At 47.1% G+C, this 24,386-nt stretch overlaps 1 protein-coding gene across 46 annotated transcripts in view; it reads left to right on the top strand.

The window, feature by feature from the left end:
• Positions 1 to 7,628, top strand: part of NFYC (nuclear transcription factor Y subunit gamma) — an 84,873-nt gene extending 77,245 nt beyond the window's left edge. For 40 of the 46 annotated variants that reach the window (XM_074305266.1, XM_074305291.1, XM_074305303.1 and 37 more), the window contains 3 exons: positions 3,423 to 3,530; positions 5,408 to 5,467; positions 6,770 to 7,628. In XM_074305266.1, coding sequence (XP_074161367.1) covers positions 3,423 to 3,530; positions 5,408 to 5,467; positions 6,770 to 6,889 — 288 coding nt within the window. In that variant the 3' untranslated portion in view covers positions 6,890 to 7,628. The remainder of the gene's footprint in view (positions 1 to 3,422; positions 3,531 to 5,407; positions 5,468 to 6,769) is intronic. The other 6 variants (XM_074305311.1, XM_074305309.1, XM_074305310.1 and 3 more) reach the window with 1 other exon arrangement.
• The last annotated feature ends 16,758 nt before the right edge of the window (positions 7,629 to 24,386 follow it).

The following is a 24,386-nucleotide window of genomic DNA, read 5'->3' on the forward strand; positions in this document are numbered from 1 at the left end:
TCTCTCCCCTCTATTCTGCCTATCTTTTTCCCTCCCACCTCCTCCTTTCTCTCTCCTTTTCTCTCTTAACCTCTCTTTCTAACTTCCCCTATCTCCTAGGGTTTTCTTGTGATTTAAAAGTTCGTTGTGTTGCTCATTTTACTACTAAAGGCATTTCTCATAGCAGTGAGTGACTACCTGTAGGGGCTTTTCCGTTCCTTGCCCCTCCAGGAGGAAATAAAACTTATTTCACCATTTACATAGCATTATCCAGACTTTTCTGGTCTTTCATGATCATCTGAGGGTACAGAAATTGGTGACAGTTAAAGGAAAGAGAGAACAGAGAACTGTGGCAAGCCTGAATGAACGATCACCTTTCTTCTCTCTGCATACATGTGACATTTGTCTTGATCATGTTCATGTTAGAACACGTTTCAATTGGGCTCTAGGAGTGGGACCACAAGGTTTAGTCCAGCCTGGGCGTTGTGTGCACAAATGAAGATGAGTGAATGATGTGTTAGCACTTGGAACTTCTACAGTGAGTTTGGCTCCAAAGTGTCATAACCATCATAGATAAAGAGTGAAGTCTCCCGTGGAAGATGGAATGGTGTTTTGGAACAGGTCTCAGAAGGCATTTGATTCAACCCATCATATCTGATTGGCTATCCATCCTCCACTGAGAAATCTTCATTATTGGGAACTCATCTTCTCTTAGGGCAACCTTTTTCTTTTATTGTACAACTCCCCCAATAGGTGCCACTTCTGCTCATTGCTGCTAATCCCACTCTTGGGCGAAGCAGAAGGAGTCTCATCCTTCTTTCCTGTGACAGCTCTTCAAAGATTGGGAGGCTTGTGCTCCTCAGCCTTAGTGTCAGAGGATCCCTTCCAAAGCCCGCTTGTGTAAGCCAGTAGGAGTCATGGAGACACTGCCACCAAGGTGGTATTCAAGATGCTCAGAAAACATTCAGGGCCCAAGGGAAAGTTCAAAGAAGATGAGGCAAGAAGGAAAGCCATCCCACTTGTAGAACCAAGTGTTTCTTCCCTTTGGAGTAATTGAAGGAAACGTTGCCCTGATGGAGGATATAGGCAAGGGGCCTAAAGATTGGGAACATTCCTTTTAGGGAAGAAAATGAGATGGTTTAGACCAGTGGCTTTAATAACAGCCTGCAAAGTAGAAACCAAGAAGAAACTTTCCCTCCAAAGTTTTCAGTTAGAACTTTGTTACATTGGTCATTCTAAAATCACTTTTATCCCAGAATCTCAAAGCTGAAAGGAACCTCAGGACATCTAGTCCTGTACTTGAGCAAGATCCCTTCTTTAGGAACTCTGACACATAGTAGGCGCTTAATAAATGCCTGTTGACTAACTGACTTAAAGCATTCCTTCCCTAAAGGAGTCATTCCATCGACTTAAAGATTTTTAGTGAGGGAGAAATCTGTCTTCCTCAGGAGCCTTTTCCACAATCTTTGTGATAGCTTGAATATTTTGGAGATTTTTCCTTCTTATCAGGTTGGCCCCAATATTCTACACTTGTTGCTCCCACTTCTGTCACCAAGGTCCTCCACCTATAGCACTCTCAGTTATTTTAAGGCAGCTAGTGTTGTTTCTCTGCTTTCTCCTCCCCATTTCTTTAGTGGTCTTCCTATCTTAGGAACTAAAATCCCTTTTGGAGGTCTGTCTAGCCTTCTTCCTAGGGCCACAGCAGGACTTCCATATAATGACCTTATGAATCTTTTCTAATCTTTCATCCCTCATTGTGTGGCCATTCAGCAAGAGCCTAGAAGACCACCCTAACGAGCTGTGTTGCAGCAGGTGAGATTTGCTAAGCCTCCTCCCACTTTACCCATGACTGCAGGAAACATTGCCCTGTCATGATAGCATGCTGGGATTTGGGGTAGGATTTTAGCACTGTCAAGTTGCTGCCCCACAGAAAACCTCCATTCCTTAACCCCTGAAATTTCCTGCCATTGGGCACAGAATTAAGAGGAAGATGACTCTCTGGCCCCTGCTAGGCTTTCTGTTCTTTGAACCAAACAAATAGTGGTGGTGCACCTATGGAAGGCTTCTGGTAAAGGAATTAAAACAGCTTTGCAGGTGGAAAGTTGGCTCTTTCTCTGGCAGCCTTTCCCACTGTCCTCGTCCCTGGCCTCATTGCTTTTTCCCTTGCCCTTCCTTGTCTGGGGCTCACAGTCTCACCTTTCTTGGTGGGGGGAGGCACCTCTTACTTATTTAACCCCACAGAGGACAGCATACAGTGTCACATCAGCACTTTTCCTGTTGAAACTCAGCATTCTGTGGAGATCTTTGAGAAAGTGACATTCCCTGTAGGGGAGTTTGATCCTATAGGGAATTTGGGAAAGCTGCACCACAGTGGAAAAGGCTCTTATATAACAGCCAAGGAAGCTCCCCATCACAGGTGAGCAGAGAGCCCAGGAGTATAAGCAAGCCCAATGTGAACCAGAAACTGAGCACCGTTTGATGTGTCTTTTCTAGGTGCACACATTTCTATTTGCAGGTGGATGTTTAGAACTGTAGAATTAGCTCAAGTAAGGGGTGAGGGTCAGGGCTCCAGGGCTGTTCCCTTACACTGTGACTTCTCTGGCTCCCCATTCCCTACAGCATTAGGGACTGCTGCACAGTTATCATTTTATCACCTGAAACTGCGTCATGAACATGTACAAGTATTTTTCAGGCTTTGGTTGCCCAGGCCACTCTGAATGTTCTGTGGTAGTCTGTTTTTGGCTTTTTTTTTGTATTCACCTCATCATATTGACATACATGGGTAAACCTAGAAGATCCAGGACCCCTAAAAGACATGTCTTTTAGCTGCAGTTACCCCTGTCTCTGTGGCGGTGGCCCATAACACTCACTTTCTGTCTGAAGATATATGGGTTTAGTGAGCGCTAAGGTTACCCAGCAGGGCGATGGCCATCTTTGATTGGGTCCCTGGCAGATATTGGAGCTCTTCACAGTACCAGAGCAGTCAGCACCTCTCCTTCCCCGCCCCCCCCTCCCCAGCCTGTCTTCTCTCTCTCCAGCCCTTCAGAGGAGTAGGCAGCCTCCTTGGGCTGGGGCATGAAGGGAAAGGAGAGGAGGAAAGAAAGCTTCTGGACTTAAGCTTGGGGCAGTGCTGGGGCCTCTGCTGTGGAAAGGGTAGCCAGCTAGTACAGCCTTTCTGGCAAGAGAAGAGATTCTCTAGTTTCATTGAAATCACAAGAATAGCAGTTGTGCTGGGACCATTTTATTTTTTCCAAAGTCAGTGAAACCCTCCCTGCCATGGCCAGTCACTTTCTTTTGCCTGCTTTGACAGCTCAGCCTAGGCGAACACGGTCTGTGTTTCTGGGCTGAGTTTTCTTTGGCTCCAGTTATGGAAATACACACCTTCACATGTTTCAGGTTAACCAAGGTCTCTGTTTGTTTGTTTGTCTGTCTGCCCCATTCAGGTGCAGTTAAACGCGGGCCAGCTGCAGTATATCCGCCTAGCACAGCCTGTATCAGGCACCCAGGTTGTTCAGGGACAGATCCAGACTCTTGCGGCCAGTGCACAGCAGGTGGGTACTGAGGCCTCGAGAGGGTGAGGGCCTCCCTGGGGGTGGCATTCCTTCCCCCTCAAATGAGTTGGGCTCAGGTCTGCTCTTGGCCCCCCCACTTCCATTGTAAATGTTAGTGGGGCAGCCCAGGACTCAGGCTCAAGAGCTGGAGAGCCAGATTCAAAACTTGTGTCTAGAGTTAGAGTGCCACTACAGTGCTTGAGAGACTCAACCCGGTGACCCAGGCTGGCAGAGTTGGGTGCTATGCTGCCCAGCAGCTGGCATGGCCCCCCTGGAGGCCATATCCCAGAGTCATCTTCAACTCTCAGGAAGCCTGCTGAGAATCCTCCCACTTGGATTTGTCCTTAGGTAGACAGGTACCCCTCTGCTGGGAAAACTGTTCTCCTTTCCTCCTCTACTTTGTCTTGGGATTTCTGAGCCTCTTATTTATGGAGTCATGAGAACCCTGTCATAATTGGGGGGCAAATCAGGGTCACGAAGAGTGGGTGGCTTCCCCAGCAAGAGAGAAGCAAGGGTGGGAAAGGACATAGCTTCTGTGGGTAGTGATGATGAAGGGAGGTGGCTGCCATGGGCTGTGGGCCCACTGCTGAGGGAGAAAAGGGACATTGTTAATGGATCCTTTTCCCTTGAACCCAAAAAAAGCAGCAATCGTTTAAGAACTGGACCTGTCTGGTACAATTGCATCTTTGGTGATGCATCTATTGACAGTGGTGACAGGCTTAGGTTTCTAGAGCAGGTCTCCAAAGATCTCATTTAGGGAAATGTAAGGAAGAGCCAAAAATGAGGCTTCCAGGTTCTGAGCAGCCTCTGGGATGTTTAAAGAGCCCTTCTCCAAACTGAGGCCATAGCTTAGCTTTACATCATGTTCTCCCAATTTCCTGAATTCATTCTTCATTCAGGTGTCTGGTTGTGTGTGTGTGTGTGTGTGTGTGTGTGTGTGTGTGTGTGTGTGTGTACCACATATATGTGCACATTGGGGGAGAGGGTATTCTATGCTCCCCAGACCTCGGCATAATAAGAGTAAAGGGAAAAGTGGGAGCACAGTGTCTGAGCACATTTGATGTGGGTGTCTGTATCCACCTCAAATCAAAGGAGGAGAATGGGAAGAGCCAGACTAGGAGCCCTTCACCACCTCTCTGACCCATTTGAGCCCTACACAGAATTCTGGGCAGTGCCAGCACTTTACAGAAATTAAAGGCAATTTAGATTCTCTTAAGGTCATAGAATACCAGAGATGGAAGGAACTTTATCTCTTGATCCTACTTTTTTTTTTTTTTTTTTTTAAATACATGTTAAAATATACGTTAGATCAAATAAAATATGTGGAAACATATTTCTTGCTGCACAAGAAAAATCAGATCAAAAAGGAAAGTAGATGAGTAAGAAAACAAAATGTAAGCGAACAATAACAAAAAGAGTGAGAATTTTATGTTGTGATCCATACTCAGTTCCCACAATCCTCTTTCTGGGTGAAGATGGATTCACTTTCTCACTTATAAATAGAGATCAGAAAATGGACATGGCTTGTCCACAGCTATACACAGCTAATAGTAAGCCAGTCTGCTCAGGCCCTTTGTCATCCCTACGCTAGAGTCAGATGGAAAGAGGGGAGGAAGCATTGCTGTCCCTTTCCACACTTTCTGCCCTCATTTGTATTTTGACTTTGCCTGCAGCCATTAAGAGTCAGCCCTTTATCTCCTCCAACGTTGAGCCCACCCCTGCAGAGTCCTGTCCTCACTATCCCACCCACCACTGTTCTGGCTCGCTGATGCCTTGGCTGTAACAGAGGCCACCTGAGGTCCCTGCAGAGATGGGAGGGTCATGAAGCTGGGTCTCTGCTTGGAGCTCATCCCTTCCCCTCTTGTGATTTTCTACAGATTACACAGACAGAGGTCCAGCAAGGACAGCAGCAGTTTGGCCAGTTCACAGATGGCCAGGTAGAGTCCTGGGACACAAAATGGAAGGGGAAGGGGGGCAGAGGCGGGGGCAGGGGCAGGGGCGATTCCTTGGGAGCGTGGCCGCCTGCTGTGTCCTGGAGAATGAGGGCCATTAGTCTGGGCAGGCAGCTTCAGAGCTGTCCAGGAGTGGAGTGATTACAGCAGCTGGCCTTTCCCTCTGTTAGAAACAAATGGTGGACAGAGATTGCTAAAACAAGGAGAATGTTCCCTGAGGATCTTTAAGAACAGGACATGCATGGGAGTAATAGCTGGCAGGACTTCAGTGATCATCAATCCTAGATCTCACTACTGTGTAGAGGAGGGAACTGAGGCCCTGAGAGGAGGAGGAAAGTCTTGCCTTCTTCCTGAGAGCAGAGCCAGGGCTAGCACCCAGCCTCCTGAACCTGAAGTGCTGGAGGGCTTTCCCCTGGGCTTTAGGCTGTGGGCCCATCCCCTCTCCTCCCCTCTGAGGCTGTAGAGAAGGTGGAAGAGGCAGTGATCAAGGTCCCCCTTGGGCTGGCCCACGCAGGGATTGATGGCCTCTGTTAGGAGCAGAATCCTCAGAGCTGGGAGTTCCCATGGCCACAGATGTTGGTGCTCTATGGTTTGTGAAGTATTTGGTCCTGACAGGCCCCATGAGGGAGTAGGGGGATTATCACCCATATTTTCTGGTCACACAGTTAACAAGGGGCCAAGTGCGGAGCTTGTCCACCCAGACTGATTTCCACCTTTTCTCTGATCCAGAATGTACCACACCTGCCTTATGGGTGTCACTTGAGGAAGCTAAGTGGGAGCAGTGCCCACTGGGAGGCTGGCTCACCAAGTTGTGAGCATGGGCTGGATTTCAAGGTGTGGAGCCTTTTGTGCTTGGAGAAAAGTGGCCCTTGGTACAGGACCCTGCAGGAGCTCCAGTACTTAGACTTGGAAAGGCGAGAGAGGGGTGGGGAGAGTAGGGCCTGTGCCCGAGTAGGAAGGGCCCTCTGTCACTCCAGCTCTGTCTCTTGGTCACTGTGACCATGGCATAGCGCTCCCAGATCTTTCTACTTCCTCAGTAAAGGAGAGAGAAGTCTTGAGTTGAGCCTCATTCTCCAGAGCACAGCAGGAGGCCAAGCTCCCAGTCATCCACAAGGAGCCTGTGGGTCCAGAGCCCTAGGGACGGGAGGGGTGTTTCCTTGGGTGTGGCTGGTGGGGGCAGCTGGTAGCCTGAGGGCAGGGTGCCAAGCCCTAAGGGGTTGGCCCAGGGCGGCCTTTCTGACCTAGTCTGATGTCCCCGGGTCTCTGTTTCCCTTCCCTTCCCTGCAGCAGCTGTACCAGATCCAGCAGGTCACCATGCCAGCCGGCCAGGACCTCGCACAGCCCATGTTCATCCAGTCGGCTAATCAGGCCTCCGATGGGCAGACCCCTCAGGTGACGGGCGACTGAGCCCAGCTGGGGCCTTGCCCAGCACAGCCGGTGCACGGGGCCGTACAGACTCCATTTCTGCCGCTGTGGCCTGGCTTGAGTGTCCCACTACCCCAGAGCCTCCTGCGGGCCAAGACACTGGTGCACATGGCCCTCATTGCGGGCTAGGAAATCGCCAACTGAAAGATGCAATATTTTTTCATTTCCTTTTTGTCTTTTTGGTTTTTGTTTTTTAAAGGAATCAATATTTCAGTATGTTGAGCTGTATGTCCAATGCTATTGAAATGGGAAATATTCAGTGATAACATATTTATATCATTTTTTGAGGTATGGCTACAAAAGTCTGCCCTCCTCATGCCCCTTCTCCCAAGAGCAGCTCTCCAGGCATGGGAAAAGCTCCCAGAACAGCTGCCTTAACCTTTCTCGCAACCTCTGGCAAATGCACCCATCCCTTTAGGTCACTGGGTGGTCCATCGGTCGCTTCTCCCCTGCCCCTGACCAGAGCAAAGCACCTGCCTCTGGAAGCTGCAGAAGCAGTCTTCGTGTTCAAGGATGAACTTGACTCCGGACACAGTGTCTCGTTTCTTCTGGATCCTCCTCTATCCCAGGAAACTGGGGCTTTCCTCTGCCCTCCTTCCACCTGCCCACCTCCCATTTTTTCCCCTCAAGAAGCAAATGAATAATTGTGCTCGTCTCCTCCGCTGCATGGACTTCAAACTGCATGAATTAAATGCAATGAATAAAGCTCCTTTTTAGAGAACTTGGAGTCTTAGGTTTCTGGGATTGGGGGGGGGGGGGGAGAAGTGCTGACTTGGCATGTGTAGAGCCAGTAGGTTGGCAGCCCTTGGGAAGGGAGGGGAACGATGGATGGGCTTTCTTCCAGGAAGGGAAGAGGTACTTGGGGATCCATCCTCCTGCAGATTTGTTTGGACCAGGGCAGAGCAATAAGCATCTGCCTGCCCTAGGGTTACCCCGATTTCCTCTAGACAAGAAATAGCCAAAACTGAGCTGGGGCCTGAGGTAACAGGCCTTTCATAGTTGGGAGCTCCTCTGGACAAACCCAGGCCCGCTCACCTTGCAGAGTTTTCATTGAAATGGGATGGGCTACAGAGAAATTCTAGTGCTCTGGGTTTCTAGCCCCAACTTCCACTTAATGAAATGACTTTGAACAAATTTCTTTCCTTTTTATGGACCTCAGTTTGTCCATATGGTGATGGGAAAACAGGAATGCTTTTTGTCTGCAAGACAAATACATACACACTAAACTTAGTTGTAATAAAATGTTAGCCTAAATAATCCTTTCCCCCTCATTGGTTTCCTGAAAAAGTTTACCCTAACCCCAGGAATATCATCCCTTCTTCCCTCTGTGGACCTATAGACTCCTTCCATAAACCACAAAACATTATGCTGCGGGACAAGTAAATGGACTTCAATGTGCCCTCTCAAGGAGCTTGACAAGGGAGACAAAGGGAAGACCGAGTTGCTCCCTGAGGACTGGCAGAAGCTGCCCGAGGTGGGGCCCTCTGGCCTAGGAAAGAACAGGTCTGCTTTGGGACTTGTTTTGGGGTCTTGATAGAGGATCATCTAAACTAGATTCTTCTTGGACCTCTTCTCAAGTAGCACTCCCACCAGGTACTAATTTTCACTGGGCCAACTCCTGTGCCATCCCCTTACAGGAAAAGGGAGAGGAACTCAGCCGACCAGACGTCACCAGACATAGCTTCTGATGATGGTATATTGTAAAGGCAGGTTTTGGAGTCCAGGAAACCTGGGTCCCAGCTCTGACACTGGTTGGGTGAGCTTGGCCAACTCCCCTTCATACATTCGTGTGTGTGTGTGTATACAGACGTGTGCATGTATGTGTGATACTCTAGCTCTTTTTAAGAAACCATTTTGAAAAATCTAAAAACATAAAAGAGTTAAACATCTTTCTCCTAGCTTCCCTGTTCCAGTTTCTGATGACCCACCATCCTCTGTAGGGTCATCTGTGACTGCACCGTGGTTCAAATGCCAGCGGTTACTACCAGTGTGAATGGGTAAACGATTTCCTTCCCTGGTTTCTTCATCTGTTGAATAAAGGAAGTTGTAGATAAGGGCTGAAGGATATAGAATCCTAACATGGGGCTTCAGGGCAGAAAGTCTAGGTAGATAAAAGAGGGAGGGTTTGCAGCAATCGACAAATCGTCCTCTCCCCAGTGAGTGCAGTTGCTTTGAGTATTGTTTCCGGAGCACAAAGTGGGAAGCCATGGGTAGGAAAAATGTTGGGAAGCAGCAGGAAGGAGCAGCCAGGGAGCCACAGATCTGGGTTGGACTGGAATTGGTTATGATCCAGCAGTCAGCTGTTTGAAATGAGAGGCTAGAGCCCGGCTTAGCTTGAACATTACATGGGCGCAAAGGTGGCAATAAAGTAAATCAAGATTTCCAAGAAGCTTTGATGTAATAAACCAATGAACCCCAAGAACAGCTTAGAAAACACCCCCTCCTTTGCAAAAAGTGGGGGACTATGGGTGTGGAATGTTACATACGTACTCGCCAGATTGTGATGGTTAACTTTGCTGAACTGTTCTTAACAGGAATGATTTGCTGAGGAGGATTGTGATGGACAATCCATATACTGTCGGTTAAAGGTCTTTCGTGCTGCTTGCCCAGGGTACCAGGATTTCTAGTTAGGGCTCAGCTCACTCAGTGGAGCCACGAAGAGGCAGTGTAATAGTGGAAAGGGGGCTGAACCCGGACCCAGGAAGTCCGCATTCCCATGTGCTCCAGGACCAGTGTAAAATTGACCTGACAAGTCTAAGACGTGGGAGGAAAATGCTTTGTTTACTTTCGGACTTTATAGAAATAGGGGCTATTCCCGTCTCTCCAACTCATCTACTGGCTAGTATCTTCCTGATGCACAAATCCAGCCATATCACTCTCCAGTTCAAGGATCTTAAGTTTTTTCTATGGAGGGAAGGAGAGAGGGACATAAGGGGGAGAGAAGGAAGAAAAATGGAGGTAGCAAGAAAGGGAAGAAAGAAATGAAAGGACTTAATTAAATTTCACAGCGAGGACCTGGCAAGCTAAAGTTAAGACATAACAGAGCTGGGGGGCCCCAGGGTTAAGGCAGCATGGCGAGGAGATGCTTGGGAAGGACAGGATAAGCTTCAAGCCCTGGCTTGCCATTCAAGGCTTGTCCCACTCTAACTTTCCTGTTCCCCCAACACGCCCTGCCATGTGCCGGACGCTTCAGCCACAGCCCTCCCTAGAGTACCCCATTCCCTGCCCCTGTCCCCAGAGCGGCGTCTCCCAGCCTCCCTTAGGCCGAGCAAGCTCCAGCTCGGGGTCCTTTCTCCTGCCCCGATGGCCCCCCCGCCCCCAGCTAGAAGGAGCTCTCCTCTGAACAATCATAACTCCTGGTTCTGCAGCCCTTAAGGCTGCCCGAAGTACTTGTAACAGCCTCAATTGCCCATTTTGCAGCTGAGGGAGCAGAGCCCGGCACATTTAGATCTAGAAGTCATGGAGTCCAGCCCTGGGGCTTCCTTACTATTCTTAATGTGCTACCTCTGGTTCAGCCCAAGTCCCATCTGAGCTGTCAAGGACCGCCTCCTCCGGGGAGCCTTTCCTGGTTCCCTCCCCTCTTTCCTCAAACGTCTCTTCCGTACTGTGGGACTTGCAAGGGCTAGGTCCTTGGGGGCTCCGGGAATGGGAGACATTCCCTCGTTATTCTTGAGTTTTAGGGTTCAAAGAGCATTTGGGTGGTCACTGGAGTGACTGTGTAGCTTAGGATCCCCGTTTTACAGATGAGGACACTGAGGTAGAAATGACTCTTCCAGGATATCCCAGGTTGGAGAGCACTCCATATCCTGAGGCAACTTTGAGACAACTCCAGTTGTTTATCCGATCATGCAGTTTCTACCCACTAGGAGGCAGCACGCCATAAGGAATTGAGAGGAAAGAAGGACCTGAGTTCAAATCCTACCTTTGGGTACTTACTCTGTGGCCTTGGGTAAATTACTTCCACTCTCTTGGCCTCAGTTTCCCCATCTGTGAAATGAGGGTGTTTGACTACAGGGCCCTTTGGAGCTTGAAATCTGACCCTGTGGTCCTAGCTTTGCCTTCTAGGGCCATGTTAGAAAAGTCTGCTAAATTTTTGGAGGGATAGCTCTTAAAATATTTGCATACAATCAGACACCACGTCCTCCCTAAACCTGCTATTCCCCAGACTAAACAGTCCGAGTTATTTCCAGCAGGGCCTTTCATCATCCTGATTATTGCCTTTGCACATGCTGTCCCATACCATGAAGCACTCCCTCCGTAGTAGCCGGCCCTTTCTTCTGACCCCCTAAAATTAACTTGTAGCTACTATGTATATTTTCCCGTAACCCAGGTTTCAAGAATGGGGCGTTTGCAAGAGGCCCAAACGAGACTCAGACTCGATCTGAGAACTAGAAGGCTCATTCATCACTCCTCCAGGGAGGGAGGGAAGGAATAAGCATTTATAGATTGCCTACTATTTACTGGGCACTGCGCTTTATAACAACAACAAATATCATTCCATCTAATCTTCAATATAAGCTTGTTTTTGCAATCTCCATTTTACAATTGAGAAAACAGGCAGATGTAAGTGACTTGCCCAAGATCCCCCAGTTAGTGTCTGAAGCAGTATTTGAATCTTCCTGGCTCCAGACCTGTCGCTATTCACCTTGCCATTCGGCTGTCTCAGTTCTCAGATTTTCTTTAGGGAGAGAAATGGGAAAAAGAAGCACTGGAAAAGTAGATTTCTAGTCAGCTGCCTATTCAATACATTCTTCCGTCCCAGCGGCCCCTCTACTTTTTTTTTTTTTTGGTAACTGGGATTAAGTGACCTAGTTGACCTAGTGAGCCAGTCAGTGCCTAGGACTGAATTTAAACTCTTGATTTCAGGGCTGTCCACTGCAGCCCCTAGCTGCCCCTCTCCAGAGGCTTTGGGGAATTTCCCCTTGCATGGGATCGGGGCCATCCTCTTGGTTGAGCTGGGATATTTCTCATTCTCTCTGCATATTTTCTGGCCTATTCAGAACTATAGAATTCCACTGATTTCTCCTTGCTATCATTCCCTTAGGTAAAAGGGCTTTTACTTTTTAACTACTTTACTACTTGTGATATAATAGTAATGCAGTAATAGTGAAGTAACTTTGTGTTACTAGCATGAAAAGATCAAGTGTATGAGTTGTAAGTCTGGGATTATCCAAAATTTATTCCCTTTTACATCCCATTACATTTCCTTTGGAAGGGATAGAGACCAAGAAAGCAGGTTCAGCTTATGTCCCTGGGTGGGAGTTGGGCGGGACAGGGGAGTGATCAATATAATTTTAGTCCTGTACCCCTCCCCAGAGAGAATAGAGTGACCAGTTTTATAGCGGCCTTTTCCAGCAGGAATTAAAATCACCCTCGGAGAGAGCTGGACAAGATTCCTGGGATCTCTATCATTTCCTCTGTGGGAGACAAACCTGCACGGTAGCACACACCTTACATTTTGTATCTATACACACACATGTGTCGTTTCCTCTGACAGAATGTCCTTGAAGGGATTATTGTGGTTTGTGCTTTTGTAATCCAGTGCTTGGCACGTATTAAATGATGGATAAATGCTTGCTGATTGGTTATTTCATCATGACTCATCTGGATGCTCAACGGTTTACTCACGTCCTTCCTAACATGAGGGGCCAGAATTGAACTAAATAAGTCAAATGTTGTCTGGTGAAGACCATCGTCTTATCCTCCTGGACCCCGGGTCTCTCATTATGCAATCTAAAATTTCATTTTTCTTCCCATCATGGAAAGATCATCCTGGTCTTTTTACAGATAAGAAATCTGAGGCAGGAAGTAACTTCCTCAAAATTACGTAGAGGATGAGCAGCAGAAATGTGGTTGAACATAGCTCCTTTTAACTACAAAAACTCAAACTTCCTGATTTCCCAATGTTTTGGCTACCATTTCATATTGTTGGCTCATGCTGAGCTTGAAGTCCATCGAAACCTATAGATCAATTTCAGAGAAGCTGCTCTTCAGCCAAATGGGCCCTATTTTCTAGCTTGAAGTTAAAGTTTTGAACCAAAATTTTACATTTTCCCCTATTATATTTTATCTCATGGTTCTTTTCAACAATGAGATGATTCAGGCCGATTCCAATAGACTTATGATGGAGAGAGTCATCTGCTTCCAAAATGGACTGGGGGGACTGAATGTGAATCACAGCCTAGTATTTTCACCTTTTTTGTTGTTTGCCTTTTTTTTCTTTTTAATTTTTCTTCCTTCTTGATCTGATTTTTCTTGTGCAGTATGATAAATGTGGGGATATGTGTAGAAGAATTGCACATGTTTAACAAACATTAAATTATTTGCTGTTTAGGAGAGAGGGGAGAGGAAGGAAGAGAAAAAATTAGGACACAAGTTTTTGCAAGGGTCCATATTGAATACTATCTTTGCCTGTGTTTTGAAAATAAAATCTATTATTAAAAAAATTCAGTTCAATATTCTGGCCTTTCAAGTTGGTTACTGAAGTTAAATCTGACTCATAGTTCTGAGAAGCAATAAGTCATTTTGAATTTGACCAGGCATAAAATACTGGCATGAATGGAGAATATAGTATGCCTCTGTGATTTGTCTATAAAGAACTGAAGAGGGACAGCTAGGTCGCTCAGCGGATAGAGCTCCAGCCCTGAAGTCAGGAGGACCTGAATTCAAATCTGGTCTCAGACACTTAACACTTCCTGGCTGTGTGACCCTGGGCAAATCATTTAGCCCAATTGTCTCATGTAAAGGGCTAGAACTGAGCAATGCACTTGGATAATGAAGCACGTGAGACTAATTGCCAATTGGACGGTTCCCTATTAACTTGTTTGAAGGTTGACCCTCCCCAGCTGTTCTGTGCTGACTTGATTGGTGGGACAAAGAGGGGGAAGTGACTTGTGTGGGAGGAGTAAGAGAAACTTGGGTGGTGGAACTCACGCTCACTTGCACTCCTGACCTGGCCTTGGAGGGGACGGTAAAGATCAAGAATAAAGATGTTTAGTGATCCTGACTCCAGCTGATTTCTGGGAAGACAGAGTTCCAGCAGTCTCAGAAAAAAAAAAAAAAAAAAAAAAAAAACTGAAGAATTGGGATGAATTTTTAGGTTAATAACTGGGGAAACATAGGTCACAGAACCATTTTTATATACAACTATGGGATAAATGTAACTTGTCAGGTCATAGAAAATGGTAGTATATTAATCATAAGTTAAGGTGTGATCATTTGTAGAGATGAGCCAGAGTCTGAACCCCAAAAGAAAATAGAGAATTAGAGAAAGTGAAGGCAGGGAAAAGGAATCCTTCAAAAGAGCAAAGTTGGAGAAGCTTTTGATGGAAATAAAATAAAGATTCTCACCTTTTCTTAAAAGAGTCTAAGAATACTGTAGGGGGAGATTTTAGCTACAGCTGAAGGGATGTATACTCTATTACTGTTGAAGACTCCATTCAGCTGATTAGAACATAGTTTGGAAACAATGAATTCAATGAGCAACAACACATTTCTTGCTTTCAAGAAACTTACCAAAAGGTGATACACAAACGTTACAAAGGAAACTGTAGCAGGTGCCCGAAGAGAACCAGGCAGGGTGGTACAAGATGGGAAGAGGAAGAGACCTCTTTCAGCTGTGGGTGAGAGGCAGCAGGAAGACATCCTGGAGAAAGCACCTGAGCTAGCCAAGCAAGATGGGGAGGGCATGGCCTGGTACAGCATTAGAGGCACTGGGGAAACTCTGCTGGCCTTGGAGGCGGAGGATCTGGCACTGCGCTCACTGGCTGCATGACCCTGGAAAGCTCCGTCTGCTCTGAGGTTCATTTTTCTCATCTGAAAATGTCCTACAAAGCATAGGGAAAGGGGCAGCTAGGTGGTGAGTGGATAGAGCACCCAGGAGTCAGGAAAACCTGAGCTCAAGTCCTGCCTCAGACATCACCAGTGTGATCCTAGGTAACTCATTTTACCTCTAAAACAAACAAGATATTTGTGAGACTAAAGAAGTGTAGAAATAGGTCTTACACACACACAGCCTCATAGCCAGGGGGTCATGAATTCCCCATCGCCCTCACGCGTCCATCTTCTCCAACCACACTGTTGTAAATTCCTACTGAGTTTACTTGAACAGCACCTCTAGTACATGTTCTTTGCTCCCAGGGCCACCACCCTACTTCCTCCAACTCCTCATCCCCTCTAAGATATTACACTAATTTGCTTATTATTAGTTCATCTCCCATCTAGCTGCCACAATCCTATTCTAAGGCAAAATCCTCTGCTCAAAGATCTCCAGTGACTCTCTGTTGCCTATGATATAAAATATAAACGCTTTAGTTTGGCATTTAAGGGATAGATAGAAGTCCTGCACCTGGAATCAGAAAATCTGAGTCAGATCCAATCTCAGATACTAATTTGCTGCATGACTGTGGGCAAGTAACTCCACTTCTGTCTGCCTCAGTTCCTTCAACTATAAAATAGGAATAATGATAGTACCTTCTAGATTTTTTTGTGAAGAACAAATTCATGGTTTCCCAGAACTCTTAGGAAGTTTTAAAGCTTTCTTAGCTTAGATCAGTTTAGAATAAAATTTAAGTTTTCATCACTTAAAAATTAACTTGGAACTTTGGGGATGTTCTGTATCGATAAACCTTAAAACACTATAGAATGTTAGCTATTATTGTTGTTATTACTTCCTATTACTTTTTCTTTGTATACACTGTGTCCCTGCCAGACTAACTTCCTGACTGTTCCCTAATTTCTTCCTGCTGTCTCTGGCCTTTGTGCAATCATGAAAGCTGTCTCCCGCTGTGAGATATGTGTTTTCTCATCACCTCTGCCTGTCAGCATCCTTCTCTTTCATCAAGGTTCAGCTAAGGTACCGCCTCTTTCATGAAGCCTTCTCAGATTCCCCCCATAGCTGAAAGTCTTCTTTTCATCCTCAAATTTTCTTGGAAGACATTATCTGGATATTTCCTAATCAAATCCAGTCTCATATTACATTTATTTATATGCTGTATCCTATATCTCCTCTTATTAAATCATAAGTTCCTTGAAGACAGGGACCAGGTCACTTTCTATTTTTCTAGCTCCAGAATCCAGAAATATTTGTTGAATGATAACAAAAATGGTGTTAGAAGTACAGGAAATTATTGAACAGCTCCTGTGACACATTTTTAAGATTAATCTGCATTATTCATATTTTCATTACTTTCTTAAGTTTAAACAATCAATAAAGCAATAAGCCAAGCCTTAATTTGTGGCATTTGCTGATTTCAAAGCATAAATGCTTCCTCTGAAAATTTATCAGCTGTATGAGCTGTCTCTAAACATCTTGTAGAAAGAGTCATAATTCTAGCCTCAAGGGACCAGAGTTCAAATCTCCTCTTTGATACCCATGTGATCTTGGGCAAGTCAGTTTCCAGTCTAAAATGGCAGGGTTGTACTTCGAGGGTCCTGATTATGGAGCCAGGGTTCAACAATGATCACTTGGAGCGAGGCTGTTTGTGACAGATCCAGGACCCAGGGCCTTCAGACTCAGCTAAATCCTTTCCTTAGTACCCAATTCTACTGCCTTAAAATTAGTTCTGAACTTCAGTGAAATAATCTTTTTCTGGAAGGGGGAGGTATAATGGAGAAGAAGGCTGGAGAGACATCTGGACCTCTTCTCATACTCATTTCTCTTAACAAGGGGGCAAGGGTGACCCTCAGTAGCCTCGCTCCTGTTCTGCTCAGGGAAAGACAGAGATCCAAGGGGAAGGACTCTAGAAATGCCTCTCAGTATTCCATCTCCAGAAGAGGCTCCTGGACTGAAGCATGGGGACTGAGCACTTTACTAATTTTCAGTCATGAGGACCAACCCTGACTTTGCTCCTCTCTTGTTAGAGAAGTGGGGGGACTATAGGTGTAGAATAATGTTGAATGAGTTGTCAGGTCCAGTCAGTTTCGATATTTTTTTTTGCTTAACTTTTTCTTTGTTGTTTGGGAAGGATCATTGTTGGGGAGGGGGAGGATGAGTACAGTGGGTTAGATCCAGAAATGATCAGGATGTAAAGATTAAAGACATCGACAAAATTTTTTTTAAAAATCACTTTCCTCCCCAAAAACCACCACCACCATCCAAACCCAAATCTCCTTGCTCCCAGTTCAGGTCTTTTTGTCCCGCACCAAAGCTGGAGTGGTGAGTTCCGTCTTTGATGGGAGGGCGCCTAGGCCCAGGTTCCGACCTCCAGCTCCTTCTCCCACCCCCATCTCAAACTCTGGAATCAATGAGGGTTTGCTTTCACGGTCAGTCTGGGTTGCTGATCTCAGCGGGCTGGGGGTGTCACTGATGCTCCCCAGTCACGGCTGTATCAGCAGTTCCACCTCCTTAGAGGCATTTCTCTGCCCCTGTCTGCCCTTGGTGGACTTTGGGGCTGGGGGAGGGCAGGCAGAGGTGAGAGGTGGGGTGGGGAAAGAGCTCTCTCTAGATAGACCATTGACTTACTTACTTGAAGGCCAAGAGATAGATTGTCTGACTCGCGGACATCTTCCTCATCATCCTTTGGGGCTGGGTTGGCATGGGAACCTCAGCTGGGGTAGAACAATTTGATTTCCATGATGATCTAATCATCCTCTTGCCTGAATGAGCAGACTAGACTCTAACAGAGCTGTAACTAGGCCTGGGCAATCAGGACTATGTCTCAAAGAGAGCAGGGACTTCTCTAGCAGGAATCATAAGTATTAAAAAGACAGAGCCAGTATCTGAATTCAGATCTCTCTGCCTCCAAATCTCTTCCCACTCTCACCACACTGCTATGAGCCCTTGTTTTTGCAGATCGGGAAATCAGAACCCAAAGAGGGGGTGTCGCTTATCCAAGTCACATAGGGCAACAGAAACAGAGCTGGGTCATGGTCTTGTAATAGTACTTTCAATATCCTCCACAGTGTGTTCCCTCAGCTTCCCATACAGAAGGATAGCTAGGTGGCAAAGTGAATAGAGTACTGGGGCTACAATCAGGAGTATTCCTCTTCCTGAGTTCAAATCCTATCTCTCAAACTTACCTCAGTTTCCTCATCTGTAAAATAAGGTGAAGAAGAAAATGGCAGTATCTTTACCAAGAAAATCCTAAGAGGGGTCACAAAGCGTCAGAAATGGCTAAATAACAACAACTAAAACTGCCTATACAATCTTCTCTCTCTCCCACCCTCCCCAGCTCTCCTTCACATATTAGGCACATTGTAGCTTTCCTGTCTTTGCTCTAATTTGTTCCCCTCCCATGTTGCAGGAAAGCCCTCTTCACCCACAACCACACTATTCAAAGTTTCCCCTTCCTTCAGGGCCCTGCTCAAGGGTACCTCTCTTCCTAATCATTCCAGCACATATTGATCTCCCGTCCCTGTCTTTAGGAGGCTTTCCACACATGATGGAGGGAGCTGGGTTTCCTCTTCCTGTCTCTCCATCATCAGGAACAGTCCCCAACTAGACACAGAGGAAGAAAAGGAGTATGAAGATAGGATTACAAATCTAAGCATCCACTCTGACCCTTTATTTTACAGATAAGGACACAGAGGCCCAGAAAACTTAAGTTACTTGCTCATTATCACATAGCTAATAAGTGAAAACATCAGAATTTGAACTCAGATCTCTGACTCCCCAGTCAGCACAGTGATTGATGTTAGAAGCACATGAACAAGCCTCTTGCCCTTTGCCAGTTCCTTCTGGAATCCATCCACAAGTCTTTTGCCTTGAACCCCAGGCCTTTTCACCTTTCTGGTCTCTGAACCTCAGAGGGAGGTCCCCAGCCTTGCTGACCTCCTGCCCCTGGGCCTGCTTAGCTTCCTGCATTCAGGGGCCTGCCAAGCCAATCCCTAATTACTTTCCCAGCAGTGTGAAGCAGGGGAAAGAGCATTGACAGAGAATCAGGGACCGAATCCTCCCATTGTGACTTTGTGAGCTTGGGAAAGGAGCATGTCCTCTCTGGGCCTCAGGCCTCTCATCTGCAAAATGGGGGCTTTGGCCAGGATGACTTCCTGATTCTGCTGGACTCTGAGAGCCCACTGCTCCGCCCGGGTCATGGGAGTCCGAGTCTTGCCCTGATTTCCTCCATCCCTTCTCTCCCCCATCCCCCTTTCTGAACACTTCAATGTGCTTCTGAGGTTGATTCACAAGAGAAAACCTAGATTCACAGGATCAAGCCCAAACTCACAAAAGTAACATCCCCAAGAAGGTTCTTTGAGAAGAGGGAATCCCTCGAACTGACCTAGGAAGGCAAAGGGGCTCCGATTTTCTGGGCTCTGTGCTCAACTTCCTCAAATCACACTGGCCAAGTCCATTCTATTCTTGGGGTCCTATTGCCCACTCTTCTCCTGCTGGCTCTCCAGCCCAACCAAGCTCAGTGGTCCATCCTGCCATCCCAGGCTCCCTCTCAGTCAACCAGGAAGCCTCGGGCTTGGCTTGTGGGTTACTAGCTCAGCTGGTGGGTTACTAGCTCATCCCCTATTATCACATAATCACTGCTTATCTCATGCCTTTCTCCACTTTCTCCACTTTCCTTTCTACCAGCTCAGATAAAACAAACAAACAAGGAATCCTGTAGGGATAAACAGTTTACCTCTCACCTCAAAAGGGAATAATCCTACTCAATTAGACTTAATGAGCATTTTTTAAGCACCTATATGTACTGTTAGGCCCCAGAGATACTGGGACCATAATAATAATAATAATAATAAAATCAAGTCCTGCCCTTGGAAACAGGACATAGACCCTACATTGAGACCCAAAATGGTCCTTACAGACCATAGTCTATATCTATAGCTACAAACTCTGTGATTTTTATAGATTAAGAAACTGAGACTCCGAGAGGTTTGACTCCTGATCCCTGGCCCAGGCACACAGAGGATAAATACAAAATAAGGTACTGAGTATTTCTAGGATGGATTGAGATGATGAAGCATGTAAAAATGAGGGTGAGGGGAGCAGAAAAGCTTCTTGTAGAAATCAGCAGCTAAGCCAAACCCTGAAACCAAGTAGAAGTTCCAAGTCAAGTTCTCTGACTCTCTCCCTTGTGCTTTTTGCATGCTTCCTTCCCAGCTCTCTGGCCTTGGACACATCCCTTCCCTCCTCCAAGCCTCAGTTTCCTGATCTGTACAAGAAGGAGCCCGGATTTCCCACTCTTGATATCCTGTGATCCCATGGGATCCCATGGAGGAATGGGACCTCCACCTCATCTCTCCCTGGTGCTCATCAGCCTCTGATTGAAGACCTCCAGTGAGGGAGAGGCTCCAGAGGCAATCACTTCCACTTTGGGTCAGTTTTCACTTTTTTTTCCCTTTCCTGGTTCTTCTGACCAAGAAAGGAGAGAGAGACAATTACAATTACAATAGAGCAGTTGAGAGGTGATGAGCACTTATCCTTTGGGTGGAGGCTCTAGGAATGAAGGGTAGGGGGGACTTCCACAAGATGCTGAGGAGGTAGAAATAGGAAAAGCTCAGTAACTGATAGAATATCAGAAAAGATGGAGAGAGGCTGACAGTGAGCCTGGGTGACTGCAAGGACGGTGGTACCCTCATCATCCTCAGCCTTCAGATCATTCCCTTAAAATGTGTCTCTTGAAAGAACCGGTGCTCCCCACCTCACAGACCCTCTCCTCACTCCTGTTGACCCCCGATCTGGGAAAGACACAACTCTTGAGGAGTCCCTTGTCAAAGCAGGGAGACGTAGTCTCAGGGGGAGTGAGGTTTCCAGCTGCACACCTGAGTGGGAGCCCCCATTCCAGGACAAAGTGGGGTGAGGCGGCACCGATCAGGGAATTCCTCTGCCCTTCTGGCTTGGAAGTTGGGGGATGCTGTGCCTGGGGGTCAGGATCCCCCTTCCTCCCTGCTGAGGTTTTACTGAGACCCTGAACTAGTGTCTCTAAAAGGGAGGCAGTCTCTATATAAAGTCCCCTTGACAGGGATGCAGACAAGTCCCAGACGAACACTGAGGAGTTTGAGAGCCAATGTAAGGATGGAGTTTAGACCTCCCATTTGAAGGGCCCCAGAGCCAGGAAGGAGGCTGGGATGAATGATCTGACCTCTTCCAGCCTGAGGGCCCAACCCCCAGCCCCTTCCTGGGTCTGTAGACTCAGCAGATCAATGCTGGGCCTGCTGACTCGAAGAAACTGCCCCCCCTCGGCTCCCCAGGGAGGGCCTCCTGAAGGATCCACTCAGGCCCTGCGTTGGCTGCAGTTGTTTCTGGCCCTCCCTCTGCCTCAATCCCACCAGACTGTGCAGAGGGAGTGGCTGCTATGGCCACAGTCTAACTGGTTTAGGTGGGAGGGTGGCAAGGGGGTGGAGGGGATGGAGATGGCGGTGAAAACAGGGGAGAAGGCCAGACAGATGGAGGGCAGTGTCAGAGTGAGGGAAGGATGGAAATCCCACAGAATCATAGAAAATCAGAGCTGGAAGTCCATTCACCTTATTTTACAGATCAGGAAACTGAGGCTCAGAAAAGGGAAGGAATGTGTCTAAGGTCATAGAGCAAGCAAGCTGGGAAGGCAGTTTACTAGGAACAGAGGGCTGGCTTCAAGTCTGAGCTCTTCCAGTTGCTATCTTGGGCAAGTCACTTCCCCTCTCCTGGGTGGGTCTTAATTTCCTCCAATAGAATAAGAAGGTTGGATCACAGCAGGGGTTCTTAACCCTTTTTGTGCCAATGGACCCTTACAATAATGCTGCCCACATTTATGATGGAAGAAAATAATAAATTTCAGTCAGAGGTTACTAAAACTGGATGTGTAATTCTCTCTGAATCCAATAAGTTCCAACATCTCCAGGCCCCTTGGTTCTCTGCAGACCCCAAACCAACAAGTCCAATGACCTGAAGGTCTCTAAGAACCCTTCTTCTCTTTCAAGGTCTCACTTCCTCTACACTCTCTCCCTTTACCTTGCTCCCTCTTCAGTCTGCATGCACAAAGACAGCTTCAAGCCTTAGCAAGGCTGGGGAGGGAGAGAGGATGAGGGCAGCCTTTAGTAGCTCTCCTTATAAACTGAGTTGGCCCAGTCACTATAGACTCTCCTCGACCTAGTTCCAACCTGACTCTCTGAGCTGACCTTGCACTGCACACACTCTGACTTCACTGCTCTTGTCCATCCTTCCAGATTCTCTCTAGCCTTGCTCTGTGCTCCATCACTCCATCATGCCCTTGGGGTCCTTTACCTCTCCATTAGGAACCACCCTTCCCAGGAAGCCTTCTTACATGGCACATCCATCCTGCCCCTGAGGTGGAAGTGATCTCTCCCTCCTCAAATTTCTCCATCCTTCTGAACTATTCTTTTCCTTATGTCTCCCACCCTTGTGTTTAATTGTAAACTACTGGAAACCAGAATCTCTCTTTGAACATCCAACCCTATATTACCCCTACACACACACACACACACACACACACACACACACACACACACACACACACACACATACACCCAAGGAATACGCCTGCACACCATAAACAGTTTAAAAATGCTGTAGGGTGGGAGAGCTGCTGAAGGAAGCCTTTCCCCTTGCCGACCTCAACACTGCTCAGACTCCAGGTGTACTTCTGGGTATTTGCATTGAAGGGACCCACAGGTCGCTAACTTAGGAATTTTCTCTGAAAGTGAAGTCGACACATCTGGACTGGATTCTGGTAGAAATAGTAACCAAAAGCATGTGCCTTCCTGTGCCTTTCCTTCTCCAGTTTATTTTACAGATGAGGAAACTGAGGCACACAGGATTAAGTGACTTGACCGGGATCACAACGCTAGTGTTGGAGGCCAGATTTTAACTCAGGAAGAAGAGTCTTCCTGATTTGAAGCCCAGCATTTTATTTTATTTTATTTGTTATATATATTACATCCAAGATGTGTAAACATATTTATACAATTATTTTGTTGCATGAGAAATATCAGATCAAAAAGGGAAAAAAAATGAGTAAGAAAAATGCAAACAAACGACATCAAAGAGTGAGAATGTTATGTTGAGAGCCCAGTATTTTATCCATCGAATCACCCTGGTGCTCCATAAAAGTAAAAATGGCACCCTTCATTCCCCTTCTTCTATGCAAGATGTTGGAAGGAATGGGCAGGCCCCGTTTCCCCAGCCCTCAAGCATTCTCTTCACCTTCTTTTTTCATTTTTTCTTTCTCTCCCAAATTTTCTACTTCCTTCATATAGTATAGAGAGGCTAGAAACCTTAGAAATTAGTTGGTGGCGTTCTGGGAGGCCTGAATGGGAGAAGAGACAGGCTAAGCTCCTTCCTGGAAAACACATGAATCCGCACAGTATACAAGGGTGGACATGTACACAAAGGGACCTCTGTCTGGGCTCTGGAGTTTCCTCCTTTGCCCATTCAATTCAGTCCTAGGGCCTAGAGGACATCGATGGAGAATTCAGAGGAGGGGGTGAAGGGACTTAGGACAAACTCCTCTCCCTCCCTCCTCCCAGCCATTCCTGGACCCAGGGACACATATCATAACATCAGCACATGTGGCAACAGAACATCGTAGTCACCTGGGAAGCAGCTCTACAAGTATACATTAGACACTTCCTTACCCAAAGATGCAAATGCTGGACCCAGTCTCCTATACAACCAGCTGCTACACACTTCTTAGGTGTCTGTCGTGTACAGAGCCCAGTGTAACGATGCTGGGAGAGAGAAGCAAAACGGATAAGAGAGGGTCGCTGAACGGATGCACTTCACCAGGGAGAAAACTATAATTGACAGTATTACCAGAAACGGGCACTGTGTGTCAAGGTCAGTGTTTTTAAAATTCACAGAAACAACCGTAGGTTCTGGACACCATAGGATATAGGACACCAGCCTTAGACACAGACACTCTGATACACAACTGCGCCACAATTTTAGACCCAACCACACATGCAACTGCAACACAACTTGAAATGTAACCCCACTCCAGCCCCAAACTGTAACGCTGCCTTAGACACACTTTCAGAGACGGTTACACAACTTTAGGTACAACCCGATAGACTAGAATACAGCCTCAGAAACAACCACACGCAGACACAAAACCTTAGATACAACCATACTTGGGCACACAACTGTAATACAACTTTAGACACAACCACACATGGACACACAATCTCAACACCGCAACTATTCTCAGACACAACTACAGCCCGCAGCTTTGACAACCACCCAGGGACACAATGCCGGCAGACTGACCAGCGGTCGGGGCACAGGCGCCCACAACTTTATACGTGCTCGCGGGACCCGCACACTCTGCACACACACACACACACACACACACACACACACACTCATACGCACGCACACCCCGCCGTCCCCTCCCCTAGTCTCTCCTCCCTCTTTTCCCCAGGCTCGGGCTCGGACTCGCTCCGGATTTGGGCAGGCGGGGGAGGAGGCGGGGGCGGGGGGAGGGGAGAGGAGGGGAGGGGGAGGAGGCGGAGGCGGAGGTGGGGGGGCGGGGCGGGCGGGGAGGGGGGCCGGGGTGACATGTGAGCGGGAGCGCAGGCAGGTGGAAAGCCGAGC

The sequence above is a fragment of the Sminthopsis crassicaudata genome, chromosome 3 (assembly GCF_048593235.1).
Source record: "Sminthopsis crassicaudata isolate SCR6 chromosome 3, ASM4859323v1, whole genome shotgun sequence".
Classification (NCBI taxonomy): Eukaryota; Metazoa; Chordata; class Mammalia; order Dasyuromorphia; family Dasyuridae; genus Sminthopsis; species Sminthopsis crassicaudata.